The sequence below is a fragment of the Lepisosteus oculatus genome, chromosome 22, assembly GCF_040954835.1.
Source record: "Lepisosteus oculatus isolate fLepOcu1 chromosome 22, fLepOcu1.hap2, whole genome shotgun sequence".
Classification (NCBI taxonomy): Eukaryota; Metazoa; Chordata; class Actinopteri; order Semionotiformes; family Lepisosteidae; genus Lepisosteus; species Lepisosteus oculatus.
Window position 1 is genome coordinate 2,499,728 of NC_090717.1, and position 24,616 is coordinate 2,524,343.

The 24,616-nt window shown below is 43.3% G+C and overlaps 1 protein-coding gene across 2 annotated transcripts in view; it reads right to left on the reverse strand.

Annotated features, from left to right (window-relative positions):
• LOC102692166 (somatomedin-B and thrombospondin type-1 domain-containing protein) overlaps positions 1-24,616 on the reverse strand; it is a 33,225-nt gene that overhangs the window by 6,729 nt on the left and 1,880 nt on the right. Inside the window, exons 2-3 of one of the 2 annotated variants that reach the window (XM_006640150.3) lie at positions 6,163-6,345; positions 3,295-3,385 (exon numbers count right to left, since the gene is read on the reverse strand). In XM_006640150.3, coding sequence (XP_006640213.2) covers positions 3,295-3,385; positions 6,163-6,345 — 274 coding nt within the window. Of the gene's footprint in view, positions 1-3,294; positions 3,386-6,162; positions 6,349-24,616 lie in introns of both variants that reach the window. The other variant, XM_015365939.2, reaches the window with a different exon arrangement.

The following is a 24,616-nucleotide window of genomic DNA, read 5'->3' on the forward strand; positions in this document are numbered from 1 at the left end:
GAAGGTTCTGTCTGACATGAAAAATATTTTTGCTCGTTTGCACGCCTTCAAAGAGAAAACACAAGACCGTACTTTTTTTTCTTCAGTAAAACACCACCCCCTGTACACCTGCAGCTTAAGAAGAAGTAAACAGATTTACTTCAATGACAAACCAGGTCCAGTTCTGTGTTGCACAACTTCAGCATTATTTTTCAAAACTATAAACGCCTTTCCAGCAGCTCACGTGCAATATGTTTGACACCACCACCTGAGAAAGTGAACCGAAAACACCTGGGTTTGAAATGTTCATTGTGAACAAGTGAAGAACTGGCAGCTAAGGCAACATGCATAGCCAGTGCCAACTCAGTAATTGGAAATAAGGAGCTCTGCTCCCTTGTCCTCCCATGCTGTCGAGACTTGTTAAATGTTAAGTCCCATACAAGGTCATTTAATTTTTTACAGTGTGAGAAACATAGGTCCTTCACAAAAGGTTGTTTGGCCAATTTATCTGAGAAAAGTAATTTGATCTCAGGGTCAGGTCTGGAATGTCTAATTCTCAGCTTTGTATCCTTTCTTATTTTTTAATTATAATCTGCCTCCTCAGGCGGAATGTAATTAAATTCTTTACCAATAAAACCCATTTCAATCTAAGGTAGGACCATGCACTGGCAAACTAGTGTGGTGCACATTTTGATTTGACAAAAGAAAAGCCTTCAAACCAAGACATTTTATGTTTTTTGGGGGAACTGTAGTGCATGTATTTTTTACTTGTTCATTTTTCATCTTTGCAGTAAGAAGGCTGTTGCACTTTTCAACCATGTTTCAGATACAACAATGTGATGCTGATAAGGAATGTTACAGCACCCTACAGTAAATGTCTCTGCCTCTTATTCCCCGCAGTAAAAAATAAAGAGAGCTTTGAGTAGCTTATCACACACCAGCCATTTGCACAGCAGAAGATGACAGAAAACCCACAGGACTCCAGTTGATGATGGCATACTAAAGACAAATTGAACAAAAGGAAATTATTTTGCAACTTCTTGGCAGAGACTACAAAACTCTAATACTGAGAGCAAAGATCCAATATATGTTCTGTATCATTTTATAACTAAGTCTCAGGAGAAGATACACAACGTCTTTCTAATAATATTTAGTATCAAAGGAATCAGAAGAATTTTTAAAGATGAGAATAATCATGAAGAGGAAACCTTATCTGTAGAAAGAAGCCCATTGTTAAGACAACACTAATCTCAATGCCTTACTAAAAGTGTAACTATTACAATAACTTGACTGAGGGTCTATACCTAATTTTAGGGCTGACTGATTTTTCTATTGTAATGGTACGCAATCCGATCATCAAATATTTTTTCAGGCTATTTTTTTTTTTAGTCAATAGCACATTATGCAAGACTTTCACGAGCATAAATCTTATGTTCAAGAGTGAGCACTGTTTTCCTTGGAAATGTAATGATTTGCGGTTTTAAAGAGCAGTAGCAGACATTTACTACGTTTCTACTGTTGGTGTATTTTACATACTGTATATGGAAGTTTGAATATCCTATTGTATTTGGAGGCTTTATTTTGCATTACTAGGTTTCCTTCTTAATTTCTTAGCTCTGGAAAAATATATAGAAACAGATGCAAGAAGCCAGTACAGGCTGACAAATTGCTTTTATATGACATCCAGTTAAATTTGATTAAGCCACCATGAACAATATACAATACCTCCAAATGCACAAATAAGTCTGCTGCACCCAGAGTGAAATTAGAATGTGATGTTCTTAATTAAATTATGCTTTAGAAATCATTCAAGACCTCCGGTTTGAGTGAACAGTATTTGATTTTTAAATACACAGCAGGATCGCGAAGGATCTAGGATGAAATGGCCCATGGAAATCAAAGCTGGAACCCAACAAGACGAACATTTCCACTCAGGAAATATTTACAAATATATATTATCCAGCGGTTCATAATTAATTATACCAGATTTTCTAAAAAGATCCAAATGTAAAAACATCATAAATCAAGGAAGAAGAACTTGAATTTGTGTTTTTGGAATTATGGTTCAGGTGTGGCAGGGGATTTAGCATTGCAGCTAAGGTCTTGAGGTACCTCTGTGTCTGTCTGGGTGGAGTCTGCATGGTCTCTCCGAGTTTAGATCAGTTTTCATGGTGGTGCTCTGATTTCTCCCACCTCCCCAAGACAAGATTTTAGCTACGTGTTGTCAGTGACTCTGCCATGGGCTCTGACCTGCAGTGACTCTCGTCATCTCATTCCCGATGGTGAAGGTATGGGTTATGGTATTGGACAGCTCTGTCTGTGTTCTTCTCTATAGTGATGAAATTATCCTGTGATAATCACTGAAAGGGAATGCCTCAGCACCTTCTACAACCCTAACAGAGCTCACAGCTGAGGAGAATGGCTGGAGTCGGAGCCTATCCCAGCAAGCAACGGGCTCAAGGCAGGATACACACAGAAGTATTCATAATGAAGTAATAAAATTGTTTTCCTGCAGTCATTTGTGGTTTTTCTGTTTTGTTTGTGACCACACTAGTGGTGCAATATTATGGAAAACCAAACTGAAATGAGATGGAGAGTACAGTCGAAGTGCTGAAAATAACATCTAATGGTTAGGCAAGAAAACTGTAAAAACTTGCCAAATATTCTGAAAAATCCTCAACAGGGTGATCTGACAACAACAACTTCTCAGACACTATATTTTTAAACAACACAACCTTTGTATACTTTTTCACGTTTTTGCTTAAGGTGTGCAATTGTTCACACACTCCTTCTTGGTCAATGTCAAATATTCAATATGACAGGTAGAGACAGACAGACAATAGATTACCTTTTGTTACTAAACTATTGGAATAGAAGAACATGTAGAGGCTATTTCCACACTGAACAATAGGAAAAAAAGAAAAGCACAAATGAACAGGAGGATCCAAAGCCCAAATATGATGTTTTTTTGTATGCATTTCAGTGTAGAATTAACCTCTACTTGTTCCCTCAAATCTCTAAAGAAAAGAAATAAGGTTGTACCAACAGTTTGACCTTTCCTGTATTATGGTAAAGCACTATTGCAGAAATATATGGCATTCTTTAAAATCCCATCCAGTTTTCATTTTTTAAATAAAAAATGGTTACTAGCATTGTTCTGTAACATTTTAAATACTGCAGAAAAATAGTTTCTGACACTTAGTTAAAAATAATGAAAAAGCTGCTTATAACTGTCCCAAACGTTAATATGTCCTCTCTGTCCAGGAGTTTGACCTGTGAGCTATTCCAAGAGAGTCAACTCAACGGAGGGCCTACCTGGGCTTCTCCTCTTTCATAAGCATGTGTGGCCGTCTCCAGGGGTCTTTGAAGTTCCTTTTAAAGGAATCAGGCAAGATTTTGGCCACCTCTGAAAGGGAAAACAACAGCTCAATAACACATCAGATTAAATCCATTATCCTTCATTTCTCAGAGGTCACACAACAGCAGTGCCCTAAACTGGGATTCGAACCCACAATCTTCCGATTACAGGATCAGAGCCCTACCTGCTCTTCAACACCTCAAGTGCTTTCAGTCTAAATTTTACATATCCACTGCATTGGGGATCATCAAATGCTTCTGTACTGCTGAGTTCACAGTAACAGCTCCTGTATAGAGGATCAATAATATGGAAGGACAGACATGGCCTTCCAATCAACCAGTTCATCGATCCATTCTCCTCTGGACAGCGTCAACTCCACAGAGCCTGACATGAGCTTCACAGACATCCTGCCACCTCCTGGAAACTAGGAGCTGCTAGGATTCTCCATTTTGCCAGCCTTGACTCCTGCAGGAATCTCAGTCACAGTCAGAAAGCACTGTGTTACGTTACACTGGGAAACACACTGGGAAATCTGATGAAAGGGGGAGAGAGCCTTCTGAAATCAAGTCAAGAATAACAAGAGTCCATAATAAGATAAGATAAGATAACTTTATTAGCCATATACAATTTCTTGCATTAGGAATTTGTCTTTTCACAGACCCCAGCTTGCTCTCCATGAGACACACAAAAAGGGAGAGAAGCTTGCGGTCAGAGCACAGGGTCAGCCATTTATACAGCACCCCTGGAACAGCTGGGGTTAAGGGCCTTGTTCAGGGGCCCAACGGAGTAGGATTCCTCTGTCGGCTGCAGGATTTGAACCGGCAACCTTCCAGCCACAGGTGCAGACCCTTAGCCACAGTGCCACCACTCCACCCCATACTCTTTTAATGTCCACAAATACAGTTATCTTCAAACAGTACAGTGTGCATTTTATAAAGTAAATCATTCTTTAGAACCTTTTTGAGAAGGGTGTAGTAGAGACCATACAGTCCAAATTTTATCTTGCGTTTCTTCCCTTAGCAGAGCTGCGCTAAGGTTCAAAGACAATGCAGCTTCTTTTGCCACATCAAACCCTAAACAGAATGAATGTTTTAACACTGCGGCAGCACTGAGCTCTTGCCAGTGAAGGGATGCAGCTGCTGCAGATGTTCTCCTTGTTCCAACTGTGATCAAGAACTCCACAAGGATTAAAATACTCAACAACAAATCCTGAAAGAACCAGAAGAGAGCAGAGCCTTATTAAAGGGGAACTGCAATGTTATTTTTACAGTTCGGGGTTATAATGAATTGGCAGTGATGAGTGCATCTCAAACCACAATGACACTACCAAGTATACGGAAACATATGGATTAGTCTACGGAAAATAGACTAAATTTCGAGAGCTGCGCAGTGCCATCATTGTCTGTGATTCAGAATGAGGCAACAAAACGTCCGGTGACTTGAAAATAGCCCTATTACATAGCAAAAATGCTTTAGACCAAGTGAATTTCGCTACTATATTAATATTAAATATTTTCATGAATATTTTCAACACATACAGTACAAGACAAGATGTGTTTTAGATACTTTAATTAATGCAAAAAAAGAGCAACCTGCCAAACAACTAAAATCCAAACATTTGTTTTCAAGTTTTGCAAAAGTGCTCTGTCATTTACATTGGTGGCTATTTTATAGCAAGTCACACCTGCAAGAAAAATTATGGCACTTTTGTTGGAGGACTGGCTGCACCATAGCCTGTGCCATCGCTGGAAGAGCTGATCTGAATGTGTGCACTTGAACTGAATTTAACATATAGACATATCGAATCAACATATTGAGACAGCTTTGTCGACAAATACTACTTGTTAACTCTGCATGCAGATCACATTAGAACATTTCTGTAGTGAAATGTCTGCTGCACAATCCTTTCTTATTTGATCGTACGTCATGTTGAATCTCCATGAGAATCTTGTCGATGGGACCAGAAGCAGTGTTGTGTTTATTACCCATCTCTTGGCTGGTTGAATACCCCTTGGAAAAAGAAACAGTTTGACTTTCTGCTGATCTGATCTGCCGTTTTGTGTGTGGGCACTCTGTTCTGAAAAGCCAACTGCTCGACAGTGAACATGAGTTCAAAAAGACAAAAAAGGATGAACGTTGTAAGGAGACCATGTTTCTCCTTCACTTACAGAGACTAGTGAGCAGGAAGGGTCACTAACATGTCATAATTTGCTCTCACCTTTGTTCTTTAACACCCATGTTTAATAAAATTAAACAGAAATATTGAATATATCCGGACTGATATGTAAGGTTTGAGGTTTTGAATTTTAAGGTGGGGGGTGTGTGTTAGATTTGAGCCATTGCACAACAGCCTACTCAGGTTTAAGTCACTTAGTCTGCCACACGGTACTTTCGCAAAGTTCTGAACTTATTTCGAAATTTGTTCAATTTTGCAATAACGTCAATTTATTTTGTCACCGAGATTTAATAACCAGTCTTAGTAATTAGGACTGCAGTTCCCCTTAAAATATTGCAGAAGAGGGACTCCAGGAAAACACACTGCATTGATGAAAGCATTGCAGTAAAACAAGAGTAAAGTAGAATAGTCACCTGAACATGAATATTTACCTGAATACTGGGAATGCTGAGACGATCCTTATTGATCAATCTGGGTTTCCTTGCTCCCAAGATTTCCACAAATTAGGGAAATTCTACTTTTTTTAGGAAGCCCGAGTTACAGGGGAGCTCGGAGCAGAAGAGTTAGGATTAATCAGTTCCCCAGTACTAGCGAACACTACTTGGTTCAGCTGTTCAGCTGGCACACACAGGGGAGGAGACGGGATTACCTCTGGCAGAGTTGCAGACGGCGTTGTGCCCAAAACAGCCCCGTCGCTGTTTTAAGTCGGGGCAGGGCGCCCCTCCATTGCGCGGAGGCACGGACACCTGGCGGGTCCTCTCCTTGCTTCCCACCCCACACAGGGAGCCGCACTCGGACCAGGGACCCCAGGAACCCACTACACAATCGATAGCTGCTGGCGGAAGAGGGACACGGATGGGAGAGATCAGCGAGGGGCAAAGGTTATCCAGCTCTTCCGCCGGGATGAGACAGGATTTTCCCACCCAAATTCCTTCCAGGAAACCACGTGAAAGCAATTTCTTCTAGCCTGACCAGTGCTTGTGACTTACCTGTAATGTTATAATCAAACGTCTGCCCTCTTGCGTCAGCTAACATTTCACTTGTCTTTCCATTGTTTTCTGCGTCCACTTAGTGGACATTACTGGACCACTGATTTCAATGAAGAAATAAAGGTTTCTATTTGAGAATCTACTTCAGAAAGAATCAGTTCAGATCAGGATGAAGATGGGGGGAAAAAACAGACATGCTATATGGTTTAGTATCATAGGTGGGAACATTTTACTGCTTTTGATGAGTTTTGGCAAACAAACCATTTAACAAAGAGGCTTCAGTACCAAACTGTGGGTGACAAACTAAAAGAGGTTTCCTTCTAGTTTTAAGGAGATCTAGAACTGTGATGTGTGAATTATTCTTCTTGGAAGTCTGGATCGGAGGATAAGTTGTGTTTTCCCTGTTTGAACAGGTTTCTGCTTTGGATTGAAAAAGAAAAGACTGACATCTCACACGTCACTTAATCAGCAAGAAAAACAAGAAGAGGATCGATAATGGCCAATAACCAAGTTAACAGCAGGCCCTTATGTCACTGCTGTCTGAGTTTTAAAGGAGTGTGGTTTTATTCACGGGCTGTCAAGAACTGGCCAGAGAGTCCCTTGTGACCTGTGACTGGTCACAGCTGAGAACACTCTCCTTCTGGATTTTGCTGCATTGACATCTGGTCAAAAGATCACAGAGGTTTTATGCAGCCTGGCAGCACAACTGACCCATGTTCTGTTAAAAAGTGGCACTTTTTCATGCTGTTATTCCAGTTAATATCCCCATTCACTTAAATTCCAGAGTCAATCCCCTCTGTGATCCTGCACTGGTGTTGCCATCAATAACAAGTTAACACAAGAGGATACGCATTTTTTGCTGGACATTCAAAAAGCATATTTTTTCTACTGGACCCTGTAATTCAACTGTAGTGCTGTTTTCAAGTTTCACCACTTCAGAAAGGTTAGAAATGAAAGGAGGGCATTTGGTAGTTCATATCTACTTAAACCAAATAACGCATTCAACGGTTTGTGGAACGAAACCAAAGGTACTGATTTTAGCAACGTGGCTGGGTAGCTTATCCCAGACTCCCACCACCCTTTGAGTGAAAAAAGGTGCCTTCTACTCTCCTGTTCTAAATGCACTTCCAAGTAGTTAATAATAATAATAATTAATAATTGCTTACACTTATATAGCGCTTTTCTGGACACTCCACTCAAAGGGCTTTACAGGTAATGGGGACTCCCCTCCACCACCACCAGTGTGCAGCCCCACCTGGATGATGGGACGGCAGCCATAGTGCGCCAGAACGCTCACCACACACCAGCTCTCAGTGGGGAGGAGAGCAGAGTAATGAAGCCAATTCAGAGATGGGGATTATTAGGAGGCCATGATTGGTAAGGGCCAATGGTAAATTTGGCCAGGACACCGGGGTTACACCCCTACTCTTTTCTAGAAGCTGGGATTTTTAATGACCACAGAGAGTCAGGACCTCAGTTTTACGTCTCATCTGAAGGACGGCGCCTGTTTACAGTATAGTGTCCCCGTCACTATACTGGGACATTAGGACCCACACAGACCACAGGGTGAGCGCCCCCTGCTGATCACACTAACACCTCTTCCAGCAGCAACCTTAGTTGTTCCCAGGTGGTCTGGGAAAAACTAAGTTATCACCTGTTTTCCTTGGTTTGTGTTTCACACAGCTGTGTCGATTCTGAAGAAATCCACATCGTTGCCTTCATCAATGCCTTTGAGGATTTGGAATATCTGCATCGGGTCCTCTCGTTATATTTTCCATTCAGGACTAAAAAAGGTTCTGTTCCTTCAGACTGGCAGTGTAGGACATTCCTTTAAAACCCAGAATGTATCTAGTTGCTCTTCTTTGGACTCATTCCAGACCAGCAATATCCCTTGTAGAACATTGTGACCATAATTGTACACAGTATTCTAAATGAGGGCTTACTAGTATGTTGTACAATTGTAACAGCCCGTCCCCTGATTAAAATGATATGCTTTTAACTACATATCCTAGCATTTGTTTTGCTTAAGGGGTAGGTTACTGAACGGAGTCCCCAGGGAATTCATCAATCTCTGAAGAATGAGCTGTGAAATCTGACTGAATGTGTGAAAGTTTCCGACTTCTTCACAGCTTTGGGAACTTTCTTTGTGAGGGCACTGGCACAGGAGCAAAGTCTCCCATCTCCCATAAAGAGATGCATTCTCATTCCAATGTGGGATATAATGAGCTTGGAAGTGCACAAATCCTCCAGGACAGAAAATGGAAACAAACTCCAAACAAGGCCTAGGTGAGGTTAAGTAACTATTGTTTAATGTAGAGTATCCATTACTCAGTCATAAGTAAACCAGTTTATCTAGGAAGCACTGAAAAGAAGCCCACTGGGAAAACAAGATCATGTCACAATAAAACAAAATAAGTTAATGAGACTCTGCCCTCTTCTGCTTCACATGCTGTTGTTCATTGTGTAGCTCACAGGTGAAAAGGTGTATGAATCTGTAGGAGACACTCCATAGGGCTTTATGTAATTTGTTCATTATTGGCATTTTTAATAATAATAATTGCTTACACTTATACAGCACTTTTCTGGACACTCCACTCAAGGCACTTTAGAGGTAATGGGGATCCCCTCCAACAGCACCAGTGTGCAGCCCCGCCTGGATGATGCGCCAGTTCTCTCCCCACACACCAGCTCTCAGTGGGGAGGAGAGCAGAGTGGTGAAGCCAGTTCAGAGATGGGGGTTATTAGGAGGCCATGGCTGGTAAAGGCCAGGGGGAAATTTGCCCAGGATGCTGGGGTAACACCCCTACTCTTTTCGAGAAACGCCCTGGGATTTTGAATGAACACAGAGAGTCGGGACCTTGGTTTTATGTCTCATCCAAAGGATGGTGCTTTCACTGGGGCATTAGGACCCACACAGACTGCAGGGTGAGCACCCCCTACTGGCCCCACTAACACCAGCAGCAACCTTAGTTTTTCCCAAGAGGTCTCCATCCAGGTACTGACCAGGCTCACACCTGCTGAGCTTCAGGGGGCTGCCAGTTGGGAGTTGCAGGGTGACATGGCTGTTGGCTGTATGGTATTTTGTATGTGATTATGTTATATGATTTTCAGATGAAACTGGTTATGTTTAAAGTTCTCAGCAGCTGTTCACATGGTCTCTATTGGTCATATGAGGAAGGAGACCCCAAAACCCCCGCACTCATGCAAATGTACCAAGGTGGGGAGCTCAGTTGACTTAATTATAGGTCTAGATTAAAGACCAGGGGTGGGGGGTAATTTAGAGTAGTCACTCAAACCCAGCAGGCAGGTCTTCCCAAGGTGGTGGGAGTGAAACCCCACACAAAATCTGTGTCAAAGGTGAGAGTGAGACCCATACTGATCCCTGGATGTGTGAGAAACACTGAGATTGCTAGAAAATACAACACAACACAACATCTTGTTGCAGAACATTCCAGTGTGCAAAAACATAAATAGTCAAGATTAGATTTTGCCTCTGACATTTGGGTACAAAGAAGGTTTGTGGAAAAAGACCCCAGAGGTGTAGTCGCTCCTAAATCATGAACAAATCTGGAAGCTTTTGCACAAGAGCCTCCAGTGGGAGTTCGCTAGTTTAGTCTGGTGATCCTATCGAAGTATTCTGACACTGAGGAACGATCTCATTGTGTTTCACTGCTACTGGCTCTGCAATTACAGCCAGATGACTGGGCACTGATCTGGGTACTGCGGTGTGAGTTTGCGGGACACTAACCTGGTCCGTTCGCTGATCTGAAAGATAGGAGTTTAACCAGATTGTAGGATCTAAAGCTGTGTTTTTTTTTGGAGAAACATAAGTTCAACAACCAAATCAGTGACTTCTTTTAACTGTATATTTCATCTAACAACTACAGGGTAACTCCATCCAGACAGCGTAATGAAAGAGAAGGCTTTTCAGACAACAGGTGTGTACTTCTAACCTGTCAAACTACATGACAACAGATCTCCCAGTTCCCATAATTAGATTTTTCTGCACTTTACTGCAATTGTGTTTAAGTTTTTGTCAATTTTTCATGGTGGAACAGCTGTAATTGATTTGTTCAGCATGATTATATGACATCTAAGTCTCCATTGAAAGACGGTGAAATACATTCCACTCCACCAGTGCCGATTACAGATTACAGTTCTACAAATTGTCTAGTTACATCAGCCTTGACATGAGTCATTTTCATACACACACACACTTACACAAACGTGGACGCTGTTGCTCATACTGCAACTCCCAGACTATGGCACATGCCAGTGGAATTCAACACTACAGAAAAGCTTCTAAAGAGTTACACCCTCTTTGGATTGAAACAGTTTGTAGGCACCACAGCAGGCAAACTGGAACATTAGGTCGCAGTGTAACATGACACATGGGTGAAAAAATGCCAAGAGGGTCGTGTTAGTGTGTCCCTATCTGTGAAGAAAAAAAACTCAAAAAAAGGCCTTGGAATGTATATATCCTGACCTAGTGAGTTTTCCATTTCCTTAAATCTTACAGATCTGGGAGAGTATAACAAAAGTACTCCAAAAACATGGTTTAAAGATAAGAGAGTGGTAATGCGGTTTACAGGGGAAAAAAATGACACCGAGAGTATCTTTAAACTTTTCCCATTGTTCGCGTCTTTGAGAGCAGGTGAGGGATTACGACTCGGAGATTCCAGCTTCCGAGAGCAGGAAGGAAGCTTATTGTATAAAGTCGTGGCCCACACATTGATTATCAGCGACGAAAGGAAAAAAAAGTCATAAATATCAAGGGGACTTGCAAGGGTACTACAAAGCAGAACTGGGGCCCAGTAATCTAAATAATAGAGTTGTTTTCCATATCTTCTTTTGTAATAGATACGCACTGTTGACACACGGCTTTAAAACGGGGGCCCCTCTTGGATGATCCAGTAAACACCTGGAGAATTTGATAAGCCTCGGCTTCCGCTGGCTGCTTGAAGTGCTCCGAACCCGCCAGATAATGATCGCTGGGGCCTAATCAAGTGTCTAACACCAGAACCTGCTGGATTGCAAAACACACTGCAGAAGTGTCTGTGCGTATGCAGGCGGGTGGGAGGAGAGACTGCAGACTAATTATGGTTTGAGATGGGTCTGGACTGAGTTAACGCCAAATCTCTTTACTCCTTTCCTAACAGAGTCCGCTTCTGATATTCTGTTGCGAGGTTCTTACGAAATGTCGTTTCTGTGGGGCGATTTCTTTTACTTGGAGCAAAAGAAATGAAAAAAAAAAATTAAACGATGATACAAGGTTTTTTTAACAAACATACGCGGCACTAATCTCCACTCAAAGAAATCCTTGTAATTAGCATTCTGAATTTTAATGCTGATGTTTCAACTTGCCTTTACCTGATTCTGTTTCAGAGTGCAAATTCAAAAAAAAAATCATCCCATTCGAAAACAAGGCCTGAGCTGCACTTCACTTTCAAATCACAGTCTTCTTTCAATACCTTTCTTTCTCTTTTCCCTTTGGTTATCTCTTTCACATCTCTGGTTTACTTTTTTCTTCACCTTTCTTCCTGTTTTTTGTATTGCTGGATTTATCCGTTTTGTTTAGCTACCACGTCTGTCACGCCATGATGATTGTTCACATTTCTTCATTACTGTATATGGAAGAATAATGTAATATTCTTTGTGCTTCCTAAACCCCAATAAACAAACTGAACATAAAATAACAGCCAGACCTCATCAATCCATCAGTGATGTTTATCACAGGTCTCAGGGCCCATTTAACAAGCATTTCAGCCCTGCAGGGCACTAAATACATGTGTATAACATTGCATATTGATTATAGCCAGCTGATTAACTGGACATCTCAACAATATTCTCTTCACGAGAATGAAAATGTTTGGTATGTTGTGAGCAAAAATGGGTAATAATCCATCCATTTTCTGACCACGTCATCCATTTCAGAGGCTCATGCTCCCCGAGGGACTATCCCAGCAAGCAACAGGCACAAGGCAGGGTACACCCTGGACGTGACGCCAGTCCATCACAGGGCACACGCAGACACACACACCAAGGGCCAGTTTTTCCAGAAGCCAATTAACCTACCAGTACATCTTTGGACTGTAGGAAGAAACCGCAACACCTGGAGAAAATTCACGCCAACATGAAAACATGCAAAGTCCATGCAGATAGCCGCCCAGGAATTAAACTCAGGGCTCGAGTGGTGTCAGGGAGCAATGCTAACCACTGCGCAGAACGTAAATTATACTCTGGGGACAATGAATAAGTTTTGCTAAACCGAGATCTAGAGAAGAGCCAGCTGTTGCCCATTGCCTTTTAAAGGGAGCTGATGTAAAACAAACACCAAAAACATTCTGCTCATAACTCAGTCTTAAAAGGAAGTCTTGAACACAGCTAGATTACGGTAAATCTGGCTTGTGCCCGGGTTAGCAAGGCCCGTTCAGCCAGGTTCAGCCAGAATCCCCTGCACACAGCCTGTCCGGCCCACTCACAGATGGTATTAGTCCAATGAATGACTTACTGTAAATGGAACTGACTCTTCAGGGCAGTTTCTGTCCCTTGAGCCCGACATTCCACAACAGACCTTGAAGTTATAATGACCCACTGCATTGAGATCATGGCACGATGAAAGCTTCTGCAAGACCCCAGGCATGGGTGAATCAATTAATGCCGTTTCATAGGTTGGCCCGTGTACAAGCACCATTAAATTACAGAGTAATCAGTAGCCTAGTTAGTGAGACTGCTGACAGGCTACAGAGTGCTTACAATACAAGACGAGCCGCAGTTCCCGTAAAGATGTCTGGTCTTGGATTTTTAAACTCATTTTTTATCAATGTAATTCTACAGAGCACAGCACAGACACGGACTGCTATCCTGAACATGTTGAGGCAGTAGTAAATTTCTCCTCCCCAAAGTGGACATGATCTCATAGTAACCAAACCCCACGTGAAATGTGAGCCTGTAGATCTCCAATGCAATAAGTTCAAGAATTCTGCTAATGGAAAATATATCAGCCAGTAACAACCCGCAATCTGAGATTTATACATACAGTCGGGAAGTTATATTTCAACTGGCTTGCTCCTCACAAGATCACTATAAATCTCTGGAGCACCCATGAGGCTGACCATTTCCCCTATCACTCCGGTCTTTCAGATTTGCACACAATTACACATGCCTTCAGAACATTTATCATGTCCATAGCATAGAGCATTTGCAGTCTGCCTCTGATGGCAAATACTTCATGGGACTGGTTTAAGGAATTATCAGAATTCCTACAGATCTGAGAAAATTGTTGTTTTTTTCAGGCTTAAAAACTTTGTGATATGATTTCATCCCTAATCTGAAATACACCTGGGAGTAATTGCCCCCTTCAGTTTGAATTTCTTCATTAATTTTTAAATTTCCTTACTATATGTCTGGAAAAGATAGGCAAGTAAAAAATTCAAAATGGGTACATCTAGGACAATCAGTTTCAACTTCAATGGGAAGAAAAGGAATTCGGCATTACACAGCCACAGAAAATGTAGAGGTTCCTTTCACATCTGCTCTCAAGTGACCGATCACACTCTGTTCCCATGGCCTTGTGCATCAATTCCCAAAGACACTTGAACACAAAAGCCACTGTGGAATTTGTGAATTCCTCCAGATTAGTTCTGCAAATTTGCTGCAGAAAGTTCTGCCAGGCGTTCCCAGTCCTCTGCAACGTGCTGAACGTCCTGAAGAAATTGCACAGCAGTTATCTAGGGTGGTAGACAGGTCTGTTTCATGAAGCCTGCCCCTCAGAACTGATTCTCACTTGTAGTTTTGCTGTCTCAACCTGATCAGCTGCTTGACCTACAAATTGGCAAACTAGCGTCAAATTGCTGAGATGTTCCCTTTGTAAGTTGGACGTACAAAAAAGCCTGTGGTGGGTCCTGATTCTTCACCTTTCACCCTGAGAGGCCAGTGTCCCATTCCAGCTCCGGCTGTAAGGCGATTAACTTTGGTGATCCCTTCTCTAATCACTATCATGGTAATTAGCCCCCAAGTGACACCATTTGGCGCATCTTAGTTAAATTCCACAGCCACAATGGAATTGGATGCTTTGACATCCTCATTCATGGGGCAGGAAGAGTTCAGGGTGGATCCAGTGGACAGTTCTGTGGGAGCTGTTAAAAGACCTTTAAAAAGGCTTAATTGACACCTAATGGCACATAATGGCTGGCTGTAGCCTGAGCCAATGCTACTAAAGAACCTTTCACAAAACCCAACTATGTAGAAGATAGGATACTGCAAACACCCTGTTGCCGAGACTGAACTTATTAATGAAACCTAGTGCGACAAAGAAATGGTAAATGTTAACCTCCAGACCCTCTTGCTGTTAATATCCCCTGCAGCTCCACAGCCATGTTTTCATTACAGTCTGATACAAATAAAAACAAAACAGAAATGGGGACCTCAGAAGAGGCCACCCCAAGACTGAGAGACCCCTCTCCCTGCGTCTCCCCCTTTCACCTCTCTGGTAAATAGTCAGTGTTGTTTTCCACAGCTTTCAGCACCACCCCTTTATTTGCAAGGCACAAGCCCTTTGGTGGTGAGGAACCAGACTTTTAAAAAGTAATCCATTAAACCCACAGCTACGAGTTACTTATTAACCCGTGTACACCCAGGCATCCAGTTGCTCTTGGAGAATGAAGAATCCATGTATCCTTTCCTCCTGCACAGGCTTGTATAGTGAAAATGACACAATGATTGCAAAAGTGTCAAAACTACTTTGGAGCAGAAGCCCACTACTCTCATTTGATGTGTAAAGAGAATCACTGTATAGCTGCAATATATTGTCCACTCCTAAACCTTAAGATTTCTAACAAAGAAACTGCAGTCGTTAGCCAAGAAAAACACGTTTCAGAGGTTATTCAGTAAGCGAGGTCACGGGTTTAAATTAATGTTGACAATGCACATAAATACGCAGAACATAAATATCTTTTATGCCAACTCGGACCATTTCCACAGCATCAATAGTATTAACTGACTGACAGTACAGCAGTGCCAAGTTGCCCATTAGGCATTGTAGGCACAGTGCCTAGGGCCTACGAACACCATAATCTGGCCCTGACCTACAGGACTAATTATCAGACCCTTACTCTTTTCAGAGTAAAGAAATTCTGTTGCCCCCCACACCACACATAGAGTCTCTGCACATCAATAATAGGCTTCTCTTCACTACCTGTCCCAGTCGGATGCCCTGATCTGGCCTGTGATGGGGTCTGCTGGCACAGCGTCAGTGCCTTTCGCCTGTCTGGTGGGGCTGAACAACAGCACACCACCCCAGGACAGAACACCATCCCAACCTCCAACATGGAAATCAGCTTCAACATCCTTACAGCCACTCATCTCTCTGGGGGTTCTTCTGCTTGCTTGAGACTGTCATGGCTTCATTTATCGTGAAGAGATCTGAGTGGGGGAGCCGTGTCAGCTGGCTGCAAGGGAACAAGTGGAAAGAAACACGAAACCCACAACCGTTCAGCTGTGATGGAGAGTGAGGGAGGAAGCAGGAATTTCTATAAACACCCTCCTTTATTAAGAGCCTAAATGAACCTGAACTCACAAATTCCATTTGTGGGCTGCTGGTACTGCTGTATCAGAGTGCTTTCTGTATTCAAGACTTCAATAATATTAGCTTTCAGATTAACATTAAGCATTAGTTATTTTATGAAAAATGCAATTCCTTTATGGCAGGCATGTTGGAAAGGCACTTATCCAATTAACTGAATTGTTAAACAGTACTGTGCGACATTAGGGAAACAGAATATTTTAAATCCAGATATATTAATTCTCGTGTTTTCTATTTACCCTCCCTTTAATGCATTTTTCAATTCAGATTTTAATGCAGTTTGTAAAAGAACACCTTAAGCAAATGTTTTCTTCTAAAATGAATGATCTGGTCTTCTCTGGAGCCCAGTCTTTACCCAGTCCAGTTTATTGCACTGAAAGGCGATTGAAGCAGCGCATTGAGGTGTTTGGACCTTAGGTTTAGCCCTGGAATCAGTTTTCTTTTGGCAATTTTGATATTTTTTTCACACTAGTCTGAGGGGATGTGGTGGGAGAGGGGTCGGTGGATGGCATCGTCAACACCTAATTAAAACTGTAAAAGCTCACAGCTCTTGTAATGACCACTGCTGACAGAGACAGTCAGGCTGCTAGCTCTGTCCTCTCACACTCACAGTGCTGTCTAAGTAAGAGCAGTGCAGTCTAGAGACACAGGAAAACCAGGGTGCTACATCAGGACAATGAACAGTCATAACGCAACAGTACGGACAGAAGCAGGCATTAGGAGAAGGGATGAGATGCCCACAGTGATGCCACAGGAGGCAGAGTCAGTGCTGTTCAGAAGGCAGGATGTTCACATACTGTAGCAACACAACTAGAGTTCTGAGCAAGACCACACAGCTCAACAAATGAACGGAAGACTTCTCCAGTATTGGGGTGCACAATAACATCTGAAGCAATGCACATGGTTACCCACTTGAACAACTGGTTAGATAACAAACCACTGTTACTTCCACTGCTTTCCAATCTGGAAACTCCACTCAGGCCCTTATACAGGCTGGGAAGGCATTGTCTAAGTTGTCCTGGTCTCAAGTGCCAGTGTCTGTTCGTCTGGACGGCCATGATAAACAAATCTTGGGGCTCTGAGAGCTGCCTCTCCCTCAGCAGACCTGTGTTCTGCTATCCAATGAACCACAGTCAATTACTACACGAACACCCCTCTGGGCATCATGCCACACCTGTCACAAATAGTCAGTTTTCAAGTCCCAGTGCAAGAGCAAAAATACAAGACTTAGCTAAAACAAAACTGGAAGACAGAATAAGATGTCCAAGTTCTAGCAGGATTGTAACCATAAAGAACTCCAAACAGGAAAGCTTAAGACCAGCCAGTTAAATCTTTACACCAACAGTAAACATGATGCCATTTTCATATGAAATGAGGGAAGAGAATTCTCGTTGCAGTTGTGGTAAAACACGTTTGGTGTTATGGCTCATTTTCGCTGTTTATTCCTTTAGCTCTGAACTGCTGCCACAGGCCTGCGGACTGTCGAATTCCCCCAGCCGTCAGGAACACACAGCCCTGCTCCAGCGCCGGGCTCAGAGCACCTTTCATCTTCTCCAGCACGGCCGGATTCTGGAGGACAGCTGCCAGCTGCCTGCGCCACCCCAGAGGAAATCCCAGCTCCCCGCGGGCGAGGAAAGCTCGCGGCTCAGGGCGCCCCTGGCACGGCTGCCCTCCAGGCTTTCTGCCCTGGTCTCTCCACAGGCCCGTGCCATCTTACTCCCCGCTGAACAGCACACGAAGCACCAGGATCAATGCAGACCAGCAGTCTTCAAACGTACACAGAATCAAGCAGGCCACCTTTCCACAGCACTCCTTTGCAACATCTTTTACACATATATAAATGTGATTTTTATGCATAGGATTCCTTATACCACGCATGGACACTCTATAACACTCTATGGTAAAAAAGTCATTAAAGGCCTAAATGACTGAGTACATTCTTCCTGTTTGGGAACATCACTCAAGGTCTTTCTGTTGCAAAGGAATTTCGAGCATAACTGTAAAGGTGTGGAATGTTTTATGGCACAGTACTCTACATTTCCCTCACCTGCTACCCAACCTACGTCACCTCCCATAACTGGCTTCAGAAGAAATGGGACGATGCAGGAAGGGGGCCCCACCCTTCTTGTTTCTATGTGCCGATGCCAGCAGGCATAAAAAGCACGACTCTGAAGAGCTCAAGCACACATTGTGGCCACTGCAATGTTTCTGTCCATTTTACAGAATGCTGGAATCTGGGGGGTCAAGAGGGGAAAAAAAACAAAAACAAGAGCCGGCACAGACCAGGAGGATGAAAAACAGCTCTGTAATGGAGAGGTAGTTCCGACTCTTCTTTTCTGTTGGAAGAGGATAGTTACAAGTGCATGGCTCTCCAGAGAGGCCCGATTCTGAGCGGACCCACTGGGGCAGCAGCCCAGGGCAGGTGGGTGGAATGCGGTCTGGGTACACGAGGAATAGGCCCTAACACTGCACACACTTTTGCAGAACAGGCCAGCGTCTGCATTCGGATATGTGTTGTAGCCCAATTGCCCAAAGTTCCCGACAACATATTCATGTTAGGCTGTGAGCGAATGCAGTCTCTCCACTCCTGGGAAACCTGTAGGAGGCTACATGTTATTTGAGATTAAAGTAAACCTCTCTTTTAATAGGACAAACCACTTTAGGGCTCAAATAAACAGCTTCAAATAAAAAACTGTGAATCACTTGAAATAATGCATGTGCTTTTAGCCCCTAACCTTAGTAACAGCCGTATAGCTCTTTATGTTGCCAATTCTGTGCTCCCCTGGTCAAAAGTGACAGCATGCATTCATTTTCCTAAAAATCCGTTCCTGAGGAAAAACATTTTCAAAGTTCATGTTGAATTAAATGGAAATTAAGTCAAGACTGGTTATGATTTAGAACAGCTGGGGTGAAAGTGACTTGGCTGTCACCATCCCTCCTGAACTTTAGATCTTCAGAAATACCGGAGACTTCCTGACATCTAGTAAACATGCCACACACCTGGATGGCCATCTGTACATTAACCTCAGCCAGGAAGGTTGCCAAAAGTGCTCTGCAAAGCTAAGGTGTGATCTTAGCTTTGTTTGGCAACATTACATCTGTTTAAGTGCTTGACATGACCTTATGCACAGGTGTGAGCCACTCTCAAAGCCATAATCTCTGCAGTGTCTCCTGGGGAACACAAATGGGTCCGAGCCCAGGCTGTTGAGTTCTTCTATTGCAGTGTATGCGAAAAGCAGGTGACCAAGAGCAATGGAGACTAGAATACGCGAGATCTGCCAGAGCGCATAGTCATACAGGCTAGTTCAGCTTCCCGTTTACTAGGAGTGTCAAACGTTCTGTCTGGTGACCTCGATAAGATGAAATGACGCAAGGCGAGGGTGCGCATGCTTTCCTGGGTCAGTCCTGACGGGGTGTAAAACAGCAGTATCATCCAAATCCGATCCGTGCCTGCAGTGGCACAACGCTCCGGGTTTCCTTCGCTGCCCAGTCCTGCTGACAAGACCGTTCCTGAGGGCCGTGAATGAGAGCATGGGGCCGATATCATCTGAATTACCACGCATGGCTTCCCGTGCTGATCCTGCGGGGGGGGGGGGGGGGGGGGTCAGAGGTCACAGCCAAGTTGGCAAAGGTGGCGAGTCAACAGAAAAACAAGGCCGGCGCACAGCGATGCAACACGTGCCTTGCTCACTTTCCACATTCAGAGGGTCACTACCACCAGCAGGTTCAGTCTTCTCACTTGCTGGAGGCACCCCATGTCTTTCCTTTCCACGCGTTATGGAGAGCTGGCCAAGCTTATAATATACAGAATCTTTATTGTTTATACATATATAATTATAGGAGTTCAGGTGGGGAGCTGCGTCAGCATGCGTAGGCTGCAAAGGAACAAGTAATAGGTTTATTCCATGCTGAAAAGAGAAGAAAGAAAACACAACGTTTCAGCCATGGAGCCGCCTTCTTTGCCAAACAAAGCTAAAATCACACCTCGCCTTTGCAGAGTGCTTTTGGCGCCTGAAGGAGGCTCCACGGCCAAAATGTTGTGGTTTCTTCTTTCTTCTCAGCCTGGAATAAACCTAGTACTTGTCCCTATAATTATAGGAACTGCCTTTCTGATGTCATTTTGGGGTGCCATGTGTTCAGTTGGATTCTGACTGCTGTTGCTGTGGTTCAAACCGTGAAAATTAAACGCAGGTTTTGTTAAACAGGCTAGAGATTCTCAGTATGGTTTGTGTTAAAGTATTACCGAATGTTAAAAACAAAACTCAAAGAGCAGTGCTCAATCTTTGTCCGTTGCGTTAGTGTCGCAGACATGACTCCGTACTCTAGAAACACTCACTAAACGTGCTTCACCACAGCCAGAAGAGTAATCCAGCCAAGGAGGAGATGATGAGTCCTCCTTAGACTCCTTAGCCTTCTGAAGATGCACTTTGGAACCTTTTCGGAGGGAGAGGATGGTAGTCACAGAAGCTGACCAAAGCACGTGGGAGAGTTTTTGATCAAAGCCAGGGAAATTCTAAGAATGGAGAGCTCCAAGAGGAAAATTAGGAAAATAGGAAAGTAGAGCTGTTCCAGGCTGCAGCTCAGTCCACCTCACCCCATCAGCACCTGGCTGAGATCACACCCCAACACATGGGCACCCCCAGACTGCAGGCGTTCATCTTCTGTTCGTGGAGTGAAGTAAAAACAAGGACAAATGCACCTCAAGTAATTATCCAGCAAGGAGCACCTAAAACAATCCTACACAAGCCTGGCATGCCATCTTTAAAGTAAACACTGACTTGATGTTTAAGAACAAACACTTCTCTCCATCGCAGATAGATCTCGATTACGGCGTTGCTTGCGAAAGAGCCTGCGTCAGCTTTTCCTTGGAAAACGCATACCGTAGAGGTCCAAAGCACGTCACAGGCAGGGCTCATGAGGGGGCAAACCTTCTGGGTCTCTGAGAAATGCCGGGAGGGAGAAGGCTAGCCAGGCTAAATGAACTGCTGATATGGGCGGCACCGTCTACGTTCCATAAATCCATGCGAGTTTCATTAAATCTCCGATTAACGGAAAATGCAAGCACGGATTACGTAATAATCTGCGATAATGGGTTTCCACTTCACCTGCAGGCTTAAGGGCCCGTGAAAGGCAATCACCAGAAGATTAAGACACTCAGAAACGTGGAAATGCCAAGGGAAAGCTCCCTGTGTGAAGAGCAGCAATACATCGGGATTCCTAAAATAGAAGCAGTTTAGATCTTGAATAAATCACACTTCCTTGCTGAAGTCCCTGAGGAACTGCAGACATTGTTTGCCACAATGTATCATACACCCTCGACAGCCGGTGTCACTAAGGGCAGCTTCCATTTTTCATCACGGACTTGTAAGTTCAAACGCTGCCTTTGACCGTCTTGACAGATAGCTTTTTTTTTTGTTCTGAAATTATCATTTTTTGTGCGAGTGCTGATATTCGAGGTAGCTGAAGAGGCCCTTGTTGAGCCTTTTCGTCTTTTCAAGACAAATAAACGGGATCGGTGCGTGATTGTGTGTGCAGCATCCACATGCACAGATCCATTCTGCTGCCATTTTAACCACTGCAGCTTCACAGCTCCTCTACAAGCAGGGACACAACACCCCAGCATTTAGGACTTCTAACACGAACAGGGGACTTCAAGAGAGTGAAAGGAAGCTCTTTCCTAGCCATGCTCTGCACCTGTTAGAAGAACTGCTACAGTAATAACAACACAAAGAATGGCTAACATGCTATTAAAAATAGAGAAAGATTAGCCTGTAATTGTGGGAACAAAGAAGACAACTTTTTAAAAAACAACAAGAAATCCCACTGTGTGCATACTGTATATTTTGTAATCTATCCAAAAACAGCAGGACACACAGTTTCACCAAACTAAAACACAACAAAAACTAGAAAACGATATTCTGCACAGGACATGGCAATGCATGTCAATCTGAGTTCGCTTTCCCCAACCCACATGGAAACAGTTATTAACAATCCTCTCTTTCATTTTGAGAAAAACGGTATTAAATCATTTTGGCCTACACGCTAATCTGGGGACGCGATTGCATAATTCTGATAACTGCAAGCAAGGCCTGTCTGAATTGTCCTTCAAAGACAATGGCATCTTTCCAGCATCTGTGAACGTGTGCAGTATTTACACGCTATACAATAATAAATTGTTGGGGTTTTTTTTGCCAGATTAATAGTCCTGGAAGACTACCGGCCAATCATTGACTTTGCGGTCTCTTTTAATCAACGCGCTCCTTGAAACTCAAATTATAGGGGCAAAAGTATTTTGATCGTCCAGAAACATCCGGAACCTCTCCCGATTGTGAGCTTTCACTTCTGGTACACTGAAGTGTGGGCTCGTGGAAGAAACGACCTCTGTGTGCACCCAGTCCAGCAATCTGAATCTGAATCAGCCCGCGAACAGCTTGCCTGCCTCATGTTTTACTCTTTATCCCGACTATCTCTGGTGTCTGTCCAACTGATGCGGCCCATAAATCGCTTGTTATTACCTTATATAGTGCTGGATTGAGCAGAGGAGAAACTAGCAGTGGGAAAACAGGCCAGGTTTTTCCAGTCTCCCGACAGGATGATAAATAGGGACTTTTCTCTCCACAACCAATCTTAAATTGCTGGGGGACTGGTTTAATATTAATTTAATTTTAGGATTTATTTTACTGCTTTAACATGTATTATCACTACAGCTTGCCTTGATTTACCATTTGTACTTGAGACCTTCAAACAATTAGACAATCCAAAATCATCCTACTCTTCTGAAAATGGCTTCAACAAGACCTGATTAACAGGCCATGTGACTATTATCAGAAAATCACACATGCCTGAAAGAACATAGTCACTTCCAGAGGCAGATTGACTACATCCCAGGTGGGACGCCAGTCCACTACAGAGTTTAGAGGATACACAAGGGCAGTTTAGAAGAGCCAAACAACCAGCCGACATCTCGCCGAGAGCTGGAACAAAACTGGAGCACTCCGAGAAAACACACAGGAACACAGGAGAACATGCAAACTCCACACAAAAAGCTCTGAAGCCTTAAGAGTCACGATGCAGAGGCACTAAACCCCATTCCTGAATAATAATGATGCAGCCTTTGCAAACTCAGGCCACTATGAGGAGTGTTTATAAACCACCTAAATAGATCTTCATTTGCACACTGACGAAATTCAGACAAACCTTCATCTTCCACAGTGCAAATGTTCCAAGCTCCATTAACTTGCATGTGTCAAGCTCATTCATTTCAGGCTACAACGACAGCCCATTAAATAACAAGAGACTCAAAGGTTAGACATTTCAGCCACAATGTTTAAGATATGAAAAATAAATTCTTTCCTCGGATGCTTCAACCCGGCTTTTTCCTCTTCTATGAATTTATCAGCTCATGGATCATGTTTATGTTTAGACTCAATAAACCCATCAGGAAGGCTGGCTCTGTGTTGTGGGCAGAGCCTTGTCCCCCTGGAGGTGCTGGCGGAGAGGAGATTGCTGACAAGCTCACGGCCATCATGAACAACATCTCTCATCCGCTACGTGGGACTGTGATTAGGCAGCGGAGCACTTTTAGTAATACACTGCTCCAGCTACGGTGTTCAAGGGAACGTTTCCACAGGTCCTTCCTCTCGGCAGCTGTCAGGGTGTATAACAATGCCCTAGGCTAGGACTGCTAGGCCTTCATCTGCTCGTCTATGGACAGCATGTTGCACCATTGAACTTTTGGGACACTGCATTTATATACTGTGGTACTTTCAATCTGTATAGACCTATGTGCATTTTGCATTTTTAGTCCATTCTGAAGTCGTTTTTTGCTTATCTTGGGCTGAGCTGCTGTAACACCTCAATTTCCCTTCGGGATCAATAAAGTCTTATCTCTCTGTCTTATACTAGAGTGATTTTCAGGTACAGATTCAGGCTTCACAGCTTACTCAGATCTACAGTATGTGTTGCTCTAACAAAGATGTAAGAGTAACTGATCTATTGAGTAGCGGACAGGGCAGTTGGCTTTCTTCTCACCCCAGTTCTCTAGCGACACATTTCCAAGACATTTTATAACGATCATGTATCTGCTTGACACTTGTCCGACAGTATACATTTGCACCCGTTCATAAAACCTGGTATTTCACTGCAGCGATCTGAGTAACACGTCCTGTGAAAGACCTCTTCGTCTTTCAACTTGTCTTTGTTTGCCCACCAAGGAAGAGAAAGAGAAGAAAAAAAAAAAAGACATTCGCCATCTGCAGCCTCGATGTCATGGGTTTTGACAGGAAAGGATCTTGGCTTTTGGGTCTATTTCAAGGTGAAAAACTGACTCCACTACATTCTGAGCTGGAGAAGTGTTTGTAGGCCTGTTTCTGAATCATTAACCCTTTTGCAATGGGTGATTGTTGTTTCTGGGTGTCACTCCTATCCGATGCAGTGGCTGAGCTGAACTCCCCCCCGAAGAGACTCTTATTCCAGTCTGAAACGCTGACGCTGCACGCATGACTTGGAACTGGCATTCCGTTTTTTCCAGG